The sequence below is a fragment of the Sinohyriopsis cumingii genome, chromosome 9 (assembly GCF_028554795.1).
Source record: "Sinohyriopsis cumingii isolate HCF-2022 chromosome 9, ASM2855479v2, whole genome shotgun sequence".
In the NCBI taxonomy this organism is placed as follows: domain Eukaryota; kingdom Metazoa; phylum Mollusca; class Bivalvia; order Unionida; family Unionidae; genus Sinohyriopsis; species Sinohyriopsis cumingii.
The window spans coordinates 76,203,509-76,227,109 of record NC_142969.1 but is presented as its reverse complement, the minus strand read 5'-3'; the positions used below and the strand labels follow the sequence as shown (position 1 = coordinate 76,227,109).

General features: G+C 34.2%; 1 protein-coding gene across 5 annotated transcripts in view; it reads right to left on the bottom strand.

The window, feature by feature from the left end:
* Positions 1-5,794: 5,794 nt before the first annotated feature.
* LOC149792050 (uncharacterized) overlaps positions 5,795-23,601 on the bottom strand; it is a 42,281-nt gene continuing 24,474 nt past the window's right edge. For 2 of the 5 annotated variants that reach the window (XM_089970543.1, XM_089970547.1), the window contains exons 9-14: positions 19,662-19,799; positions 17,211-17,328; positions 13,937-13,995; positions 12,491-12,609; positions 11,488-11,551; positions 5,795-10,296 (exon numbers count right to left, since the gene is read on the bottom strand). In XM_089970543.1, the coding sequence (XP_089826669.1) occupies positions 10,148-10,296; positions 11,488-11,551; positions 12,491-12,609; positions 13,937-13,995; positions 17,211-17,328; positions 19,662-19,799 (647 nt within the window). In that variant the 3' untranslated portion in view covers positions 5,795-10,147. Of the gene's footprint in view, positions 10,297-11,487; positions 11,552-12,490; positions 12,610-13,936; positions 13,996-15,752; positions 15,833-17,210; positions 17,329-19,661; positions 19,800-23,601 lie in introns of those variants that run through there. The other 3 variants (XM_089970544.1, XM_089970545.1, XM_089970546.1) reach the window with 3 other exon arrangements.

The following is a 23,601-nucleotide window of genomic DNA, read 5'->3' as shown; positions in this document are numbered from 1 at the left end:
AAGGCTAAATGCAAACATTTTAGAGTCTTCAGTGGAACACAAAACATAGTTCACTGTGACATAATTTTGCCCATGGTGAGTAGTACCCTCAAGAGCATCACACACATATATAGTGTCATGACCGGATATAAGAAGACACTGAACCAAATGAAAAAGTATAATGTAGTTTCTGGAGGGTGAAAAAGAAGTCATAATGAACTATAATTATCTCTGTATTGGACTCTTGTTCCTCAACAGAGCGGGTATGGAATATCGTGGGAAAATTCATTGTCTAAAATACAAGCAACATCTGTATCAAATTGGTAAAGAAATTTAAAGAAATGGTCACAGCCGTACCATAAATCTTTGATATGTTGGGCGAAACATCTCCTAGTGCAGGACAGTAAGCGTGACTTATTTAACATAGGTCTAAAGGGTCCCCTATTCAACTTCATCTAATATGTTTTGAACAATATCAACCGTATAATTACGGAATGCAGTATCATTTCAAAAAGATGTCATCGGGAGATGGATGTACCTACAGGCAGTATATTGTCAGTCGCCCTACCTTGATGTTTATTTTATTCTTCGTATGGAGGAGAGCAACGTCTATATTTTTCTTTCGATCTAAAACTAACCTATCTTCAAGATATTAGATACCTCAGGAACAAATGGCAGAAAGCCCTGGATGTAGTACCATTTGTAGCAAACACAGTTAGTAGAACGATTGGAATGACTAGATACTGTTAAACAAATCATTAGTAAGACTGAAGCTTGACTATCACTCGAATGTGTTCAGATCAGCTTGTAACACGGATTAGCTTGTAACTCAGATCAGCTTGTAACTCGTACCAGCAGATGCTTGATCCGAGTCACATTCCGTAACTTAGGTTCAGTCTGGCTGCATTTAGAACATCCGCAGGAAACACCTCCATGTTGAGACTCATGAACCACGAACTCATCTCAGAAGAATGAATCAGTTGTTTCAGTATGCTAATAAACTATCTTCTTATGCATCTAACCCTGCATATGATATAGTCTTTAGGTCCCAATGTAAGAACAAGTACATTCAGAAACCAAACTTCACGCCACCCTTTGGTTTACGAATTCGACCTCACCTCGAACTAGCAGAATTCAATCAACATCATGGCTATGAAAACCGAAAATGATATTTAATCTGTGTTAATTCAAAATGTGCTTAATAAATGTTTTACCTTGTGTTAAGTTTATTTGATTTTTTACATTGTTTTTTAGTTTGTTTGTTTTTAATGTTTTTTTTTTTATATTTCATTACATGCTGTTGTTATGTAACATTGTATTTTTGACTTGACCTTGTCTACTGATGAGTTCATTTCTGTTTGACTCGCGCTTTATTTTATTCTGTGTAAACAATTAATACATATTAAATTATCATGTGTCTCAATGGGATTAAAATAATTATTATTATTAATAGAAGTAAATGTTTATTTGGATCTAGATCTAGGTTTTTTGAATTTCCTTAGTGTATTTTACACACTCCAGGTTATGTTTTTTATTTTTTTATTTTGTGAACACCAGGACCATTCTAGGTTATTGTCCATTAGGTAATAGTTTCGTCTTTATAGAGAATACTAATTGAGACCTGAAGTCAAGTATTTAGTTTTGGGCTGAAAATTTAATTCTTCAAATTGTTGAATTGAAGTGATTATTTTCTCTGGACATACAAAGTGCTCTGATAAAAATCTTGGATAGAGACATTCACTGGAATTTATAGTGAACTGAAACCTGGCATTATATTACTTTGTGAGTCAACAAAATATTGTTGCCACATCAACACTATATAAGCTTCCACATACACATAATCGAGTTCAGTTTTTGGATTTATTATGGACATCTACTGAAATTTATCAGGAGTTTGTATTATAAGTACTTGTGTCTGCAATTCTTGGATTATTTTCGCAATAATTAAGTTCCCTTTTCTCATGTTTACTTTGTGCTCTAGCGAAATAAATTATTTGTTGAATTTTACAAAGCTTGTTGCCTTTCGCTCGTTTCTGTTACTTATTTTAAAAACATAGACTCGTAACATTTTTCAGTGTAAATTAAATGAAATCAGAACCTGCTATCAGAACGATAAGTCCCTGGATACAAATGGAGATGGAGACAAAGCTGGAGCGGCCATTGCAAAATCCCGTGGCATCGTCTCGAGCTGGTTACCGGATTAATCATCTTTTTTTTTTTTTTACTGCAGAATTACAGTCACACTCAAAACGTTGAATTACATCGAAAGCGCATCTTTTCGAATTTCCTTTCCATATTAAAATCGTTGAAGATTATTAACAGTGACAACCTGCTAATATTCCCGTTATTAGAGAAAGATGGTGTTCTCATACAGTCTAGGAACCCGTTCTGTAATGTTGACGGCCTGGTTACATTGGAATAAGGAATAATGAAAAGACGGATAAAAGAGTTAAAACTGCCACACAGGTACCCGTTTCAGAATGGAAGATTCCATATTATTACTTAAAATCTTGAATAAATTATCATGTTTATCATATTGGAAAAACACTTCACAGACAACTTCAGAACATGAAATGGACTAGTGGACAGTGACATCCGTTGACGAAAGCAAATGGGAGCGATGAAGTGGTATTGTGTGGATCATACAACACCTGACTCATACATACCTCGTGAAGAGTGAACGGAGTTTGTACCTGTCAGTGTCCACTGAGAGTGGATCACATTTTTGTCGAGTGTGTCGATTTTCACCCTGTGAGACACAAATATTTGAACGTGAACTACTTGAAGAAATTGTATGAGGACCTTTTATCTGAGCAACTCAAGGAGTTTATAGGGAATGTGGTTTATGCAACAAATTTTATTCATGTCTTAGGGAGTTTTATGTGCTAGTTGTATGTTACTTCATATACATTTTAAATTTATAGTTTGTAGAGTTTATTATCATTGCGCTTTATATTTTATAGAGCATTTAATTATATATTTCTTGGAAGGGTTTAATTAGTTTACATTTTTGTGCAAATTCACCATTACCTATTTGAAACTTAACCTTTTTTTTTGTTACTACATAACCATTTATGTGCTGAGATTTTGTAAATCACTAATACATTCTACCTACCTGCTTACTTACCTACCTGCCTGCCTGCATGCCAGCCTATCTACCTACCTACATACCTACCTACATACCTACTTACCTACCTACATACACGCACGCACGTACGTACGTACGCACGCACACCTACCTACATACACACACATACTTCTCAAGGCGGTTACTATTATATGGCGGACATGGGCATAGATCCCATTTAAATATTTACGATAATCGACCCTTCTGAGATAAAAACTTGGTTTTATACAAAGAGTAGCTTCTGGCGACCGGTTACTATTAGTAACTATTACGGTACTATAATACTATTACGGTGTGGTTTGATGGGCAACACGGCCTTACAGACGAATTTGAAAACGTGATCTATCTGCCCTGCACCCTTTTGCATCGGCGAAATCCGCGAAACCAACATGCGGCAAGTATTGTTTCATGACATATAACGGAGGTGGGTGGGGTTGCTGTACATATATTATGAACTTCCGAGGGCGGGAGTGGTATCAGGTGTAGTTGTTTGCATTTACATCATGCACAATGGATATAATGTTGGAATATCTTTTGTTACTTTCATGTACTGTGGATGAAATTTCGTTGGATATTGTACTTGTGGAAATTGTACATGATGTAAACAGGCTGCTTACCAACATGACTGTTCCCATGGGGTCGAGAAATCAGCCTGAATTAGTCTTATCTTTAGCAGTTATTAAAATAGGGAAAATTAATTTTGGCAGACTAGACAATATGAGCTTCTGAAAGTGCAATGAATTAGTTACCAAATATATAAAATGTAAACTATGTTATGAGCTCTTTGTTTTACAAATTAGCTCTCAAGTCCAGGAAGTAAAAATAACAAAGCGTAGCTAACAGTGTTTTGATAGGTGCACAACTACTGAAAGGTTAAGCGGTATACTCTATAACCCAAATACTATACTGTATACTCTGTAACCCCAATTATATTAAGCAATCATAACCATAAAAAGGGAATTAAATGTTTTTTTTTTTTTTTTAAAAATATCTAAGGTATTTAAGTTTTTTTTAAATAACCAGTATAACCAGTGAGAAAAACTGGGGGAAATTCTTTTTCCTTTAAAAATCTAATCTTTCAAAAGAGGAAATTGTAGAGCGCCACCATAATGTATTTAGTCTGTTGGGTTATTACAATACGAAGAAAAGAAATATGTTGTTCTATTTGTTCCAATCACAGCAATAAGTGGATAGATGGACAACAGGCTTCCTTGAACAGTTTACATCGTTCCCAGACATACGAAAAGTTTGTCTAAAGCGTAGCGAATTCGTGAGATTAGGAAATTACTACTTTATGTGGCATCGCGTACCTATGTGAGAGAGTTGATGCCGTTATAGCAGATTAGGTTTTTCGCTATCAGACCTAACCACCGCAAAAGGTATAGGTCTCATCATTCCACCATTTAAAAGGAATAAGAAAGAGATATCCAAGCGCGTAATACAACATACTAAAATGTTTGCTAATCTACGGATAAACATTTAAAGAGCAATTTAGAGGGATAAAAAAATCAGACTGATGCACTTGTCTTAGTACTGTCCTCTGAATGTTAATTCATACCTTAAATGCGGATACAAATAAAAGATATTTTTCAAAAACTGTGGTAGCACTGTGAAAATTTTAATGAAATTTGTTCAATCGCCCTCTTTGTATAGACGTGTATCTGTAATGTAGTCGCATACATAAATTCAATTATGCTATTTTAAATTTCTGTGCTATAACAAGCTGATAAGGAAGTTGTGCTGAAACGGCAGGCATGTCATCGTTTTTCCACGAACATCACTAGACTCGTCACGGTTCCGTTTCATTCAAACATTACTAAACTGGTATTCGTGTTGCTCGATTTATTCATTCATCTGTTTACAGTAAGTCCTGCATAATCACCAAGAATGTACACACCAAGTCAGGAAAAGGAAGATAATTTTCTGCTTCTAGGTTGAATTTTACTATTTCTGCTGGTTGTGTTATGTGGCATGTTTTGGCCTTATTGCAGACTCATACCCATCTCCATTTGTCATCTCTATGCGTCTCTTTTGATATATCCATTTTGTCGTTATATGTGGTACTTGGTTGGTATATTGCTAGGATTGTGTTTTGTGGTGTTAATATGCAAGCCTCGTTTGCGAACACGTCCAATCGGTTGGTTGTTTTACTTGACCTGGTTAAACTATCAAGCCATAAATATTTTTATATAGCTTCCTTCTAGCTAAATTTCAGCTGCAGTTGATAAATCAATTGTATGAAATCGTTTCGTAAGAAATTCGAATTTCACTATAACCGAGAAACGAAAGGTCAACATCGATGATTTCACTATAATCGATAAACGTAAGGTCAACATCGATGATTTCACTACAATCGAGAAACGAAAGGTCAACATCGATGATTTCACTATAATCAGAAACGAAAGGTCAACATCGATGACTTCAAAGCCACATTTCACTGGCTAGATGCTTTTCTATTTTGATTTTATGTAGAAGTCATCGACAAGATCAAACCAAACATACTCAGATCATTTAGAAGTCATCGTCAGGTTCTAGTCAAACATACGCAAATTGTTTAGAAAACATCTTTTCAGTGCAAAAAAAAATATACGGTAAATTATAACATTAATGGCATTTAGCACACATGGAAAGTATGAAACAAGAAAAATAATGATCATTAGATTTTTAACGTAGAGAAGAATAAAATGATACTTTTTGAAAATTTATTCCGTCAAGTTTGTCATAAATAGTTGAATAGTGCGTGAGCAATCAACATGGGTACAAAAAACGGAAACACACACTCATCAATTACGGCAGTGAGTGGTTCACCCTACCACCTAGGTTCTGCGAGGACGTGCGTCAGGCATCGAGACCTGTAAGATGCATTGACTAGGTCCCTACTGTGCGTGGGCATTCAAAGGCCATGCATGGACACTGATGGTTGTCCCAAATCTTTGTGCGTGTATATTACACCTACGATACATGAATAGAAAAGTTGAACCCTTAATGACAGCACTGTTAGAATAATGTAGCGTGAAAATAGTCATTGATTCCCTTTCTTGGATAAAAGTACTATTTATGTTGACCCACACCATTATAGTGCGACCTGAAATATAACACTCTACTCTTGTATGACAGCCACAAACACAATTTGTGTGGGACCAACCATCGATACCTCCAGTATAAAGGTCAACATTTCGTTTTCGGCATGGAGAAGTATTCATTGTACCAGTAGTTTATAAATGCATGCTAGAACTACAAACCCTATTAATTAAAATTTGCTTTCAGAGGTAAAGCAGGGAAGAAGTGGAGAATGGATTTTAGCATGATGAAACGTAATACATATTTAATAAACTAAAAAGTGACACATATTTCGCATGCAATAATGTGAAACATATTTAGTATACAGGAAAGTGATACACGTTTAGTATGCAAGTGAGACATATTTAGTAAGCAGTAAAGTGAAACATTTTTAGCGTGCAATAAAGTGATACATATTTAGTGTACAGTGAAGTGATAATATTTAGTTTGCAATAAAGTGACACATATTTAGCATGCAATGAAGTGATAATATTTAGTATGCAATAAAGCGAAACATATTTAGTATGCAATAAAGTGACACATATTTAGCATGCAATGAAGTGATAATACTTAGTATGCAATAAAGCGAAACATATTTAGTATGCAATAAAGTGACACATATTTAGCATGCAATGAAGTGACACATATTTAGTATGCAATAAAGTGATAATATTTAGTATGCAATAAAGTGACACATATTTAGCATGCAATAAAATGATACATATTTAGTATGAAATAAAGTGACACATATTTAGCATGCAATAAAGCGAAACATATTTATTACGCAATAAAGCGAAACATATTTAGTATGCAATAAAGTGAGACATATTTATTACGCAATAAAGTGAAACATACTTAGTTTGCAATAAAGTGATAATATTGATATGCAATAAAGTGATACATATTGAGTACGCAATAAAGTTATACATATTTAGTTTGAAATAAAGTGATACATATTCAGTACGCATTTAAGTTATACATATTTAGTTTGAAATAAAGTGATACATATATTTAGTATGCAATGGAGTGATACTATTTATTATGCAATAAAGTGATATACATTTAGTGTGCAATAAAGTGATAAATATTTAGTACGCAATAAATTGATACATATTTAGTATGCAATAAAGTTTTGCATATTTAGTACGCAATAAAATGATATCTATTTAGTAAGCAATAAAGTGATACATGGTTATGTAAGCTCTCGATATTCCTGTTCATAATGTTGACTGTAAAACTTTGGAATGCAGGCAATGTAACGTGTTCTTTACAAGTTTCCAATATTTGTGCAATAATCCACGAATTTTGCAACATATGAACCTGTATTTTGTTCATAGAAATAGAGTGTTCTAATTACAAATGCAAACATTTAGGGTCCTTGAAAGTGTTATTGTCCTCAGAACTCCAAAAGTAAAAAATTAAAGAAAATGAAAAAGAAAATGAGTACAGGGGATTTTAAATGGTTCGGTTTAATAGAATTGCCAAATATTCTTCTCTGAGGATAAAATAATAATAAAAGAATACAATAACAACTGGAGTGTAGGCTGGTGTTTTGAATTAAAGAATACAATAACAACTGGAGTGTAGGCTGGTGTTTTAAATAAAATAATACAATAACAACTGGAGTGTAGGCTGGTGTTTTAAATAAAAGAATACAATAACAACTGGAGTGTAGGCTGGTGTTTTAAATAAAAGAACACAATAACAACTGGAGTGTAGGCTGGTGTTTTGAATAAAATAATACAATAACAGCTGGAGTGTAGGCTGGTGTTTTGAATAAAATAATACAATAACAACTTGAGTGTAGGCTGGTGTTTTGAATAAAATAATACAATGACAACTGGAGTGTAGGCTGGTGTTTTGAATAAAAGAATACAATAACAACTGGAGTGTAGGCTGGTGTTTTGAATAAAATAATACAATAACAACTGGAGTGTAGGCTGGTGTTTTGAATAAAAGAATACAATAACAACTGGAGTGTAGGCTGGTGTTTTGAATAAAAGAATACAATAACAACTGGAGTGTAGGCTGGTGTTTTGCATATGGCATTATCATACCAGAGCCATAACAAAGAAAACCGAGTATACCGCGCATCCTTACCCATAAAGTACAATGCAATGTGTTTAGAACAAATCCTGTTCATGTAAACCGATTTATTTATTTTCAATATGAAATATCCTCAACATCAAAAGGTTCAGAGCTTATGACTCTACCTTTTTCAATCGTGCATAGTTACAAAGCCGTGGTGTGAAAGACAGTGTTTGATCTTCCATTATTTGTATAAACAAACAAATCTACACCCACGTAGCCATCGCAGATCATGTAATCGATTTTGTTCTGGAATATTTATTTTATATGAGAACGTAACATTACTATTAGAAATCTTATGTTATATTGTTTCGTTACATCCTATCGTGATTTCGGGTATTGACTCTTCAACATGCTTTTGTTTACAAATGCTGTGAGGTAGATAACGAGGTATGAAATAATCCTTGCATCTAGACACATTGATGTTGCTATGTGCATCCAATAGAGGTATGTAAATATCTAGTTATTATTTATTGAAAATGTTCATTTGAAATTTACATGAAGTGTAATTTGCTTGTCAAATATGCAAATTAAGGCAGATGCCTATCATTGTTGGAGGTATTCTATTAACAAGTGGATGACGGCGGTCTGGTTACCTTCCATAATTCACTCAACATTATTAGCAGGTAAATATAACACGAAGAAATGATCCCGAGACTATTGAGCATATAAGAAATGGTCATTCTGTGATTCTTAGACTTTATCATCCAGCTGTTAACGGAATATGAGAATAGGCGTGAAGTTGGGAAGGCATCAACCCGAAGGCGGGAAGCCTGGGAAAACCCAAACCTGAAAATTGTACTATTCTAAGATGAGGTGATGAAGGAAGCATGCATGCTAATGTCATACTTCAGCGGCGCTAATGTCATACTTCAGCAATGCTATTGTCATACTTCAGCGCTGATAGTGTCATACTTTAGCGGAGCTAGTGTCATACATCAGCGATGTTCTGCCTAGAGAAGAAGTTTGCTTGGTTGATTGTTCTGATGTTTCAGCAACTTTGATTCTAAATGTGCAGATATCGTGTTCCGACAGCACCAAGACCGGATAGAGTGTGTCATTGTATAGAGCTGTACTAATTTAAATACATAACTCAAAATTTCGCTATATTTGTTCTGACTTGAAAGTATTCGCATATGAACATAACGATGCTTCTGTTTTATTAATTCTTTGTAGGAAAAGATGGTCGGGAAAAGACACATTTAATCATTGTACCATATAATGCATCATTAATTGTTTGGGAAAATACCACATTTTCAAAATATCTGAGGCGAACCGTTTTTCACATAAGGTGAATGAGAGATTTTGGTGACCTGTTCAAGTTGAAATAGGAAACTTTAATAACTGAATAACTGTCATATCTGGTATGACACACGGACTGTCATATCTGGTATGACACACGGACTGTCATATCTGGTATGACACACAGACTTTCATATCTGGTATGACACACGGACTGTCATATCTGGTATGACACACGGACTGTCATATCTGGTATGACTGTCATATCTGGTATGACACACGGACTTTCATATCTGGTATGACACACGGACTGGTTTGTTAACTGATAATGTAAGCATGCGAACACACACATATATGGCAATATCCAAACAAACAAGCAGATATACATCAAAAGCAAACTAGTACACATAGCACAGCAAACCGGTATACATACAACAAACAGGTAAAACTTATAAGCAAATCAATACTGATAAAGGGCAGCAAGATATAATATGGATCAAATATGATATCATTTACTGTGGATCAGAAATGCACATTTTCAGCTGCTAGTCAGTATCAACAACAAACATTGTGCAATTTGCATAAAACTTCTCATTTCTGGTAGGAAATAAACGTTCTTGTTCCTTAGACAATCTTCTACTTCGCAATAGATTATGATGTTGCCAGTTTGTTGAGTATTTTTTTCTTCTTCAGGATCAAGTCATTTTTCTTTTTCTCCACTGCGTTCATTTCTTTTTCAATTGACAACAGCTGCTGTGCATATTGAACGCTGGAATTAACTTTGCCCTTTTTACGACTCTCTGTTGAAATAAACAGAAATATATAAAAACTGCATTTTAATGCATTACTCCTAATTTTCAGCAAAATAAATATCCTATCAATATTTGAACTTGCCAATGCGAATAACGATTAAGAACGCTTGAGTTGTACGTGCAAAGCACCGATTGCCATCATTTCCACAAGAAGATTGACGTTTGACTAAGTCTAGACACAAGGTTGACGATTGACTAAGTCTAGACACAAGAAGGTTGACGTTTGACTAAGTCTAGACACAAAAAGGAAGGTTGACGTTTGACTAAGTCTAGACACAATAAGGTTGACGTTTGACGAAGTCTAGACACAAGGTTGACGTTTGACTAAGTCTAGACACAAGAAGGTTGACGTTTGACTAAGTCTAGACACAAAAAGGAAGGTTGACGTTTGACTAAGTCTAGACACAAGAAGGTTGACGTTTGACGAAGTCTAGACACAAGGTTGACGTTTGACTAAACCTAGACACAACAGCCTCTTTTATCTGAGGTACTTTTTATTAATTTTACTGCACAAATTTCAACCATAACTACTTTCTGCTAATTTCATTACAGAACTCGTTTTTAATTTTGCTGAGTATATTTATAAAGTTTTTATTAGATACGAGTCAACTTTAAGACAAATTGCATTAAATCTCAATTCCCATAAAAGACTACCTGGAGTAAAATTCTTTATGCAGTGATTTGCTCCGGATTCTCCCCTCAAACTTACCCAAATGGCTAACATTATGGAAATTGAGAATTCTAAACACAATTATTCAGAAGCTCTTGCACAGTCGAGGTAAAATCAATATTAATTTTTAAAAAAATATATTTTATATCAAATATTAAATTTTTTATGAATATGAATAATAACAATTTGTATCACTGGTTTTGAACAATAAAGTTAATTACCGGAAAATCAATACGTAAGTACTGAACTATATATAATATGTAGGTAATATTACCTTACATTTAATTACATTGCCTTACCTTACTTTACCTTATCTTTAATTACTTTCATTATTTGTGTTAATTTCAAGGTGTAATTTATTTCATCTATACGGTCTTGTTCAAATTTTTAATAATTGTCCTCATGCTAGACACTTAATGATAGATATATCCTGATGCATTCATATTAAAATGTGTGTTTTTGTGTGTGTGTGTGTGTGTGTATGTGTGTTTGCTTTCCTATCAACTCACCTATGGCAGCGTCGTTAATCACGGAGTAAACGGAGGCATCGTTTTGTGCTGTATCCCCGAGCTGCTGTTTTAGAAAGTTGAAAATAGTTGAAAATCATGTCAGTTTAAGTTTATTCCGTATTATTATATTTTGGCCTGATACTTTTAAGGCGGGAATGAAATATAAATGAAAATTGAAATATTCGGTTTAAGAGGAATCCAATTATAATAGTAGGGCGTAACTATAAATTTCAGTTGTAAAATATGTCCAGAACATAAGCACGGACATTTGGAACATTTCTGCAATGTCTCTTTATATGAAACGATTGCTTCCTTCTATCAAAAAGTTTGACAAACTGAGAGTGGCTGAGACGAGCTCTCATTTTAAGGGTTTTGGTGCGCTACTCGGAAAACATCATCTATAGTGAAACAGCAGAAAAAATCTACACGATTCGCAGGTTCAGATACGGTTTTTGTATGATTAGGCAAAGACAATTAAATACCGATTCTGAGTTTTTATTTTTCGTTTACATTTTCCTTTTGATCAAGTTTCTTGCAGTGCATACCTTTTTCGGCAAAGTACCGAGATCCTGATGGTGACTGATTACGTCAAAGCTTTCCCAGATAATTGTGCTCATACGTCGGTAAATTGTAAAATAAATTCATCGAAGATAAACGGATAGCTTTGACATCCGGGAACTTGAGGCAACTATTATATCCATCGAGGTGAAATCTATAACCTTTGAATAATCCGAGTCAAATTTAGAATCTTAACGTGCAAATCAGAATGTGTCTTTTGAGGTTTTAAAGAGCTACAACAAAATGCCCTTTGGAAAAATATTTCAACGTGGCTGTGCAAATTCAGATAGAACCTAAATTTGTCTTTTCCGCTTGCATCAGTGGATAGAGATGACGTAAAAATACATATACATTATTTAACCCGGTCGAATACGTTTTAAAGGGAGAAAGAAATAAATGATGGTTTACGTCAGACAAGACTATATCAGATTGAGATTGACAGTACCTCATAATCTGTAGGTGATGATTTGTCCAGGGCAGTGTTGGCATTTGCCTTGGAATAACCAAAGTTTCCCTCAGAAACATAATTTCCAGTGTTGCAATAAGTCTCTGAGTTCTCATTTTCTGTAACATCACAAGATTTCCATTTAAATTTTAAAGCTCTGTAACATCACAAGATTTCCATTTAAATTTTATTGTAAGCTCAGATGGCCCCAGTTAAAATATTCAAAAATCAATAAACTGATTATGAAATTCGTTCATATATTAATTCTAGATCTAAACTAGTAAAGAATCATGCACGTGTTCTATATATATCTAGCCACCTATCTATTAGTGAGTTAGTAAACTAGTTCTCATTAATACCATGTCTCACTAGTAAACAAAACATTGGAAAGTTTCTGTAAATTCATAACTATTGCTATACGTCATAGATTTTAATATAAGACACGTGATGTCAGAAAAATGAAGTAAATTGAAAGAAAATAATATCTGAACTTGGTTAATGTAATAATAAGAACCAAAATACCATTTGAACTTCAGTGATTTTGGGATATCATTTTATATGCTATCTTGTCCAAACGCATTCCTTTTAGGATTCTGTCGAACTTGATTCATTTTGGGAATTTCATTTTAAATGTTATCTTGTCGAAATGCGTTCTTTTTAGTGTTCTGTGAATCTATACAAAAAATCCGCTTGTCCATAAGCGTCTTTTTTAGAGTTCTGTTGAATTTGATTGATTTTGGGAAATTTATTTTAAATGCTATCTTGTCCAAACGCGTTCCTTTTAGTGTTCTGTCAACATATATAAAATGATCCGCTTGTCCAAATGCGTTCCTTTTAGGGTTCTGTTGAGTCATTTTGGGAATTTCATTTTAAATGATATGTTGTCTGAACTTGGTTAATGTAATAATAAGAACCAAAATACCATTTGAACTTCAGTGATTTTGGGATATCATTTCATATGCTATCTTGTCCAAACGCATTCCTTTTAGGATTCTGTCGAACTTGATTCATTTTGGGAATTTCATTTTAAATGTTATCTTGTCGAAATGCGTTCTTTTTAGTGTTCTGTGAATATACAAAATATTCCGCTTGTCCAAAAGCGTCCTTTTTAGAGTTCTGTTGAACTTGATTGATTTTGGGAATTTCATTTTAAATGCTATCTTGTCCTAACGGGTTTTTTAGTGTTCTGTGAATATACATAAAATAATCCGCTTCAGTATTCCTTTCTTGCGTCATTTTCCTTCTGGATATAATAATTTGTTTTGATCTTCTTAAAATGGCTTTGTTGGACAGGCCATATTTACTGATATCTGTCATGTCATGGCTTTGTTGGATAGGTCCTATTTACTGATATCTGTCATGTAATGGAGTCGACACTGTACAGCCAACTATAAAACTGAAATGAAAGCCAATCATGACAAAAACAAAACAAAGACTCACAGTTACCTTTATGATGGGTTTCGATCGCCCCCAGTTGTGTCGTTTTGTTAGTTTTCATTCTTCGTCTGAAAATTAAAAAATGTAAACTTGATATTAAGTGCCCAATCAATGAACTTAATCTAAACTATATTATAATTGCAAAGGCGATTAACCATCCATTGTGAAGACATGGGGAGGATTAAAAATGAGCAACGTATCTAAAACTCTAAGTATACATTAAATTCAAGCGAGAAATCAGATAAACTGCAGGAGCTGGGTTTGAGGTTGATGCTTCTCCTTTATTTCTAAGGAACTTAAGAAAACATATACTGCCACGGAAGGGTTTTTAATCACTAAAATTAATTCATTTATTTATGAAACGAACAGCCAAATAATCATAAAACCCCAATAAAATCGAACTACTACTCGATCATTTCTGTCAGACCCAAATATGATACTGGGCAGTGCATATCTGTCATGTTGAGAACACATTCTAGGAAAGACAACTCTCGCGGACTTGCTGCTTTGATTACAAAATAATCACTTTTATAGGTGGTACCTTTGTTTCAGGCAACATGTTACATTGAAATGATGTAAATCAGACGGCCCAAAATTAGCCAAATCTGTTTTGGTTTAAAGGAAAAAGACGAGCTATGAATTCAATCGCACCCTTCACATGTTATTACTGCATCCCATAATAATTGTGTAATTACTAAAGTGAAAATTACAGGTGAAAATAGTCCAAGATATCAAAGATATCTTTACTGTTTGACACACATTTTATGAAAGTCCCATAAATACATTTATTATGAATGTCTGACCTAATAAATCCCTAATTACCAATACAGATTCGATTCGCCCTCAAACGAATAATCACTTAAATATTACGTGTTGTTTATTATCTGTGATGTTATGTATATTTAATTTCTATTGTGTGATTGATCTTTGTCTATAATTGAGGCTAGGAGATTGGGCCTACCTGAATTTATAGGTTGCTGCATTTGTATGGGAAAATGTGAACGAGTTTTTCGGATGTAATACTGCACGACCTTGTGAGTACAGAATATCCATCCGACAAAACGAGTTCATATTTTCCCATATAAATGCAGTAACCTTTTTATTATATGCTCATTTTCTTATCCTACCTAAGGCTTAATTATATAAACAAAATACACTACAAGAAACAAAGTAAATGAATGTATGCCGTATTCCAAACTAAATACACAAACGCAGATTCATCATTACACAACAATAGCATTATTAATGCGCACATAACTCCGCCAAGATAAATTTGAACTTAGTCGCGCGCTAGACATAAGTTTAGAAATTAAATGGCGTTTTTGTCTACTTAAAATTGAAATTAAAGCCATATTGTGAATGAATGCTGATTGTAACAAGTTTTCTATTTGATCTGGAACGAATATATTTTGGTATTTTTGTCAATTCTGCGAAATTTCGTGATTATGGACTGGATTTATATGTGATAATTCCACATGAAATACATCGAATTGAAGAAGCGAGGGAGAAGCGTGTTGACATCTGCAGATGTGTTTCTGTTTCTGTCATTGAATATTTGAAATCATAATGTGGGAAAAATATGAAGTCTTTCAATTGCAATTATCAAAAAGACGCTATGGAATTTAATGCTTATTTCATTTTAAGTGCAGTAAGGAGGATGTACTTGTACATATATTCGAAATTACAGTACAATTTCCAGATGTGTAATCAAGATTGAAAACCTATGACATGGCTCATGTAATTTGGATTTGCAGAACTAAGAAAGTACATTTTGAGGAAATTCAGTATGTAAAATTGTAAGTATATAATTTGCCATTCTTATTACCAGCTAAAGAAGACAGTTTATCTCTTGTCACTTGTCTGTTATTTGTAAGGACCCTTTCTTGCGTCGACTGTATAGCTAACCTAAATCAGAAACACTGTATCAAAAACGTTAACGCAGAATGTGCCAAAGCAGCTGAAATGTAGCAGTCCACGAAACATCTGCTTTACTTCATTCAGAAACAAGTTTAATAAAACAGAACGTAAAGCGCCTGCTACGCGAGTGTACAAGATTTTATGCACGTTAATGTAGTATGAATGTGTGCAATATCGTAAAATATTGACCGATTCTGACAATGTAAAGTTCAGAGAGAATACCTAGTCAATAAAAAAGATGGTATAATTTGGCAAGAAAGGATCAAAGCAAAACAAAACGTCGAGGACACGCCACCCAAAGACAACACGATAAACTGAAATTATTATCGTTTTAATTTCAAGCATTAGCAGCAAACGCATACCACCTGTTTTTCAATATTAGAGAATTTTTATATTACTATTAGGGAGCTACAGATGCTTTATATATATTTAAACCTCCGCAAAGAAAAGAAAGTATTATTGGAGACACACAGACCTAACGTAACAGTATACACGAATTCCATACAGGGTACAGTGTTAGATTTGTTTTGTTTTCTTTTTCTTTATCCATATCAAGCCTCACAATTCCAGTGTGTCGCTGTCTGACTTGGTGTGAAATGCCAGGTCATGAGAACACAACATTTGCAGTTTGTTTCAGGATAGCTATTCAGATAGCAAGATAGGTATTCAGATAGCAAGATAGGTACTCAGATAGCAGGATAGGTATTCAGATAGCTTTATTTCACCGCCTGATCCAGTCCAAAAGCTCTATTGCGGATTCCTTTGACTCGACAGTGCTGAACTGTTTTCAGTAGAACGTAAGCATATATATCCGTAAAGCTACAGTCTTCTCATTTTGTTATCTTAGTCCCGTTACAAATCCATGCAGTTTTGTCCATCTTTTTTATATTGTCTAAATGTAGGTTTCTTCACTCCGTCAATACGCCCTTCGTTCACCTCAGCGCCTGATCCGTCCTTTTTCCTTTCTGTTTCTTCATGTGCCTTAGCTTCGTATGTGTCTTATAATCTTTTACCAGGACAGGGTATTAACCGTGTTCGTCAACTGTTCTCATTGGTAATGTTTATACACAAAAACAAATTTTCGAGTCTATTTGCCCATTTATTCAAGTATGCTACTGTGTTTGTCCTAACTGCATCAAGGATATGTTGCTTTAGAATGCATACCTCAATGCGTCATCAAACTAGCACATTGCGAGAGGTTTGATTCCATAATTATACTTAAATTAACCCATAAATGATTAAATAACGAGGTGTCTACGATCAATAATATAACAATGAGTACGTTTGCCAAACACTCAAAACAACAAAAACTAGATTAATTGAACTAAGATAAAGTGTTGATTGAATTAGAGTAAACTGAACATACCTTTTCCATTTAACAAGTGCTATAACCACAGTGGTCATTACGACAACCACAATAACAGTTCCAACTATACCTCCTATGGCACCCGGATTGATACCAGTGGATGCTGTATCCTGTATTCCTGATATAATATATATATATATATATATATATATATATATATATATATATATATATATATATATATATATATATATATATATATATATATATATATATATATATATATATATATTTATATATATATATATATTTCTCCCTCATACGAGAGGAATCTAGCTGTTTTGCTAACATTACTTTTCTTATCTCAGTCTAGTTGTGCCAGTCAGTTCGTCTCAGTCATGGTGTCCACGGGATAGGAACTGCTTTTAAAAAAGAAACCCTTGTTCTCTTCTGTTGTGCCTGACAGAGTTGTTAAAAATCAAACAACAACAGCATGAACAACAGCAAAAGATGCATAACTAAAAGAAAATATAATCATAAAGCAACTTAATGTCTCTCTAACTTTGATAACACACCTTAGAAGGCATTTTGAGAGAGACAGACGAACACACGCGAAGTCAAGCTATTTCCACACTTCATGGCTGAATGTATGTTATCTATAACACATTGAATTTCCAGGTTAGCGCCATATTCCGCGTGAAACGAATGGAGATACGTTTAGCTACATATTTAATTACGTAGATCTGAAAAAAGACACTGTTCCAGACAAACAGGCTATATATAGATCTGAACAAAGACACTGTTCCAGACAAACAGGCTATATATAGATCTGAAAAAAGACACTGTTCCAGACAAACAGGCTATATATAGATCTGAAAAAAGACACTGTTCCAGACAAACAGGCTATATATAGATCTGAAAAAAAGACACTGTTCCAGACAAACAGGCTATATATAGATCTGAAAAAAGACACTGTTCCAGACAAACAGGCTATATACATCAAAGGCTACAAAAATCGAAACTCTCGCAAGCGCTACCGCAAGGTCGGCAACAACCAGAAATTTATGTCAGACCTGCATTCTTTAATCTTTTTTTAAACACCCCAATCAGTCCCAGTTGAAAAAACATAGTGTAATGTCAGTGTATATGAAAACTCCTGCTCTTACCAATCAGAGTGGGTTATTCATCTGTCCACACACTATTCCACAAGATTTCCATTGCACTCGTGATATCAACACTTGCCATATTTCCAGGAGAGAAAATAATGAATTAGAAATATCCTCAGTCACTATAGATTTCGTTGGCTGTCGATTCAGTATTGTATTGTATCGTACCATTGCTTGCCATATAACTGTTTTCAGATTAGAACTGATGAAAGTTGAACACCATTAGTGTAAAAAATATTAAGCACTTATTGTTATTTTCGCGTGACATTCATCGATTAAATGTGATAATACAGTAATGATATCAAATGTTGTCAATGATTCTGTTTTCTCATGCTTAGAACTGGTGTACAGTGGATTAACAAGTCACCCCAGTGTCTTCATTAACATATTCGTGATAACACGTGGTATGTAGGAACGAAGATCAAGTGTTTCGAGAAGCGCATATTACAAGACTTTCAACAGCTAACACTCATCACATTTTCGTATTATTGATTTTGGAATATTGATTTTGGAATATTGATTTTGGAAAATATATAATGGAAGTGTATTAACTGGGCAACAAAATATTGTAGTGAAAACTGTATCAAGTTCAAACGCAAAATTTGCCATCTGAAGATACAGAAGGACGGCGAAAATAGATTAATCTTTTAGGAGCTTAAACCAATTTTGAAATTCCAGTGATGCAATGTTAACCAATGTATATGCTTAACCTCGGCGACGAACATATGTATGTCTAAAGGCACTATTGGCACGTTTGTCGTTAAATAAATAGCCCGAATAAACCAAGCAGCAGTATTAACAAATACGGAAATGACAAAAGAAAGGTTAATTTTAGTGCAAACATTCTCATGGCAAATATCGATCAAACTTAAAATGCTGATGTAGAAAACAAACATTTCGACATATACTATAAAAACACATTACCTTCCATTTTATTAAAATGCTCTAAATTTCGAACGAACTACACACATAAGTTACATGTCTTGACAACCAGAATTGTAAGTTTTGTTTTCGTACACTGTTCAAATGTCTGTTGTATCTGTTGTATTCGTTTTTGAGATTAAACAAAATTACAGTTCTAGCATTTTGTTATTTAAAAGTACTAAATGGAGAAAGAGATTAAATAATAAAGGAATGAATTGTACAATTATATATATATATATATATATATATATATATATATATATATATATATATATATATATATATATATATATATATATATATATATATATATATATATATATATCCATGATTAAATATGTACAATATGACATTAAAATTAAGACTGTTCTTTGGTAGGATACAAGAAAAAATGAGTAATCAGAGTTTCATTTATACTCACTCATATCACATCGTGTTCCCTTCCATCCTCTGTCACACCCACTAGGACATTCTCCAGAATCTTTGTCACATGGCCGTCCCTCATTGCATGTCCCGCATGATAGGTTACAAAACTCAGAGAACATACCGTCCAGACATTCTTGCAATTAGTAAAATTTGTACAATTAATACAAGGTAAAAAAAGAAAACACAGCCCAGACCTCCTTGTAGTTAAATAAGGATTGATTCTGTATTCATTAATACAATTCAACGAACCGATGAAATGCTGTGCAAACTGCTGAATCCTTATAATGTATTTAGTTAAATAAACTCATAGTTTGATATAATTCCTTTATTTAATCATATTTTGAATTTCATTTACTATGGCTCAATAATACAGAACGGTGAATCTCATGATTCAAATAGAGCGAATCGGAAAATCTCGCCGTCTGACGCCAGTATAAAACACTGATCAACTGAAGATGTTAGATGCTAACATGTGATTTGTATTAGTATAATTTGTTTCATAACAAGCAGTCAATCCTTAATCGAAAGTGTATACATAAACTCTGGAAGCAAGCTATGCTGGCTTCTATACATTATCTAATACCACATCTGTCACGTGACCGCATTGATCAGCTATGTGTTTGAGTGGAAACATTATTTCGTTTTCTCTTTTAATCGCCTTTTATTTTCTTTATTATTTCTGAACAAAGTGCATAATTTCATATTGTAACTGTATACGGTTTTTATATCATACATTAATATATGCACTCACTGACGAATTTCGCACGGTAGCGTCATGTTTTCACATCAAGATATGTAAGGAGACTATGTCTTTATTATTCATTTAAAGTGTGTAAAAATTTCAGCATCAGGAAAGAGATCTCATTTATTTGGGAAACGTACAGCTTCTTGGTTCCTGTTAAAATCTTACGTAAGGAGTCCGAGTTTGAGTGATCCGTTATTCTAAATATAGCTCCCATTCATTGAGTATATGTACAGAAGTAATATAAAACTGTGTGCTTTTACCTTTTTCTCTCCTTTGGGGCCATTCCACCCGTCTTCGCCTCTACCCCACATACCACTTTAGTCCACACACGAGAGTCGCCTGTTGATCGTTTTTAATTTTGTCCGCGAGAGTGTAAACGTCCTGCACACACGTAATCAAGTCATGTTGGGTTAGAGTCTCGTCCGGATGTAAGGGCCTCAAAGGGTTTTCCAAAAAAGGCAAAACCTAACCTTAATACTACTTCAGGAAAGCCTATGGTATAGATCGATACACACACTGAAGAATGAATGTACTAAATACAGACAGCCTGTTAATACTGATCGTACCTACACTACACATTAAACTCCTTTCTTATTTGTTCTGAAAACTCTTTTGCCATCTGTTCACCTTAGTTTACCCCAGGTAGTTGTTTTAGATTAATTTGTATGATTTTTATGTTAAAATGTGTGGCTGAAATATCTGTACATTTAATCAGATGAACAAACAATGTTTCTGTATTATTCATATTTACTAGTAACTTATATGTGTCAATGGATGCTGATTTTATGCCACTGAATGTTGAATTTGTTTGTCCAATATTATAGCTCAACATCTGAGGAGTGTTTTGTTCGAGGGTATAAAGGCTATTATTTTAAGCTGTAAATCTTTTAGATTAAGGTCAGATGTTTTAACTTCAGGGCAGTATTTAAGAGCATTATATTTGATATAATAGGACTGAGGTTATTCCATCTCGTTCTTTCACTTCTCTCAAATATATATATATATATATATATATATATATATATATATATATATATATATATATATATATATATATATATATATATATATATATATATATTAAGCTTTAATAGCATATTGCTCGACTTCATAGTTTTGTGAATCTGCGCTGTTTCTCATTTGTGGTCGTAACTGTATAATTTATGCCAGCATAGTATCAAACTCAGCCGCACTGATTAATTTATCATCGATTGCTACCCAGTGCAATTTAATGATCGTATTGAGAGCGTAGTCGTATCAAAATTAACTTGTTTAGCGCGACCAGAGACACCAATTCCTATCGATAAAGCTGCGACAGTAATACCGGTTGGTGTACCTAGGATGTTGTGGTTGCGATTCCAGTCAAAACAAGAGCAATAGTTGCTAACACAGCAAGACCACGCATAACAGGAACGACACGCGTTTGTATTTCGCTATCAGCGCTTTTCTCTTGGTAATTTAATTTCGTAACTGTTTTTTTCCGCTTCGAGTATTTTTTCACGACGATAAAACTAAGGGGTTGTCATAGTTATGTTAATAGTTTAGTTGCGTATTTCAATTCCACAACAGGCAGACCCTGTCCGGTCTCATCATCATGCGCAGGCGTAATACACACATCCACTTCACTTCTAGCCAATTACTCTTTATTTTTGGTAACGGTGTCATAAAGTTATAAAATCCTCGGCCTTGAGAATAATTAAATCTCCTACGATTGTGCGTTCTGGTGGGATGGTTTGGCACAGCTCTCTTACAAGAACAAAAAGATTATGCCAGAATGTTTGAATCTAACGATCGCCTTTGCCCAATAACTGTCACTAGATCAAGTACGTCATTGTAGATTAGCAATCGAGATCGCTATTGTCTCAGCTGAGAGATCTTTGTGTAAAATATTGGACGGAGAACGTCAGTGGGGTAGATATATCGATAAATGCCACTTCGCCATTGTAGAAACAATCCCGAAAAGGTTTTACATCTGATGCTGTAATTGACATCTGTACGCTTGCCTAGTGGATGATCCCAACCTTACCTCGAGTTAGTTGTGGTGTATCAGGGCGATTCCAAATAGCACAAGTTCTACCTGGTCCCTAACAGAATTATACGACAGTTCATACGAGGGTTTGGTAACACCATTTTGAATCAGATCTTCGTTGACAAGTGGAACAAAACGGTTATCGATGTTAACATTCGCTGATAGTTGATCTAACACACCGTCGTTAAATTCTGTAACCTCATCATCGCGGTCAGAATCAGGTAAGCATATAATGTTTTAACTCTATAAATTAAAATGGAATCTTAAACACACAAAAAAGACGGTTAAGTATCCTTCTGGGTAAACGTTGATTGCTTTAAACTTAATTTCATCTCCTGTGACTAATGCCTTTGATATTGTATATATGAAATTGTCTGCAACAGTACGAGGTTTGTCGACGCGTGATAGTGGTGGTACAAACTCAGGATCGAGATGGCTTTGATTATTATTTGTTAACATTACCATTACACCTTACCCACCTTTAATTACCGCTATAATGAACAAGTATGATCTGGATTCTCGCACCTTTAAGATGTGACTATCAAAGTCATTTCCGTCAAGAAAAAAAGTCACATACTTTAATGTAAAATCAATAAGTGACCATCCAACTCTGTTTGTACTGGCATAGTCGAATGAAACAACGGTTGCTTCGCCGTACATGGATAATTAAGTAACAACTTCAGTTGGCAGTGCAAGTCCATACAAGTCAAGATACAAAATATGTTGTGGTGTTTCCACGTATGCGACCCAGTGATTGCGAGGGCTGAATCCAGATTGATGATGCCAGTTTCATGTGACTTGAATAGTTTTAATATCATCGAGGTGCTTTTGGGATTGGCCGCATTAATGTTAGTGAGATGTGTTTGTGTCAACCACACGAGTACATTTCCAATTACTTTTGCCTGAGAAAGGTTTAGTGTGACACCATACATATTTTTGATTGCGTGTTTTATTTTCTCCTGTTGGTTTTCAGTAGGACAGGAAATATTTAAATTTGTAACAGGTTTAATTATAAATTTATGAAAGTTCTACGAATGTTCCACATGTGCATCGAGCCCTCTCATTCTGCCATCAGCACCCTTTATCAGTTGTGTCTTGTCAGAACGTTTCACAGCATATCATCTGTAATTAGTGGCAGCAGAAGCTACACATGCATGAAAC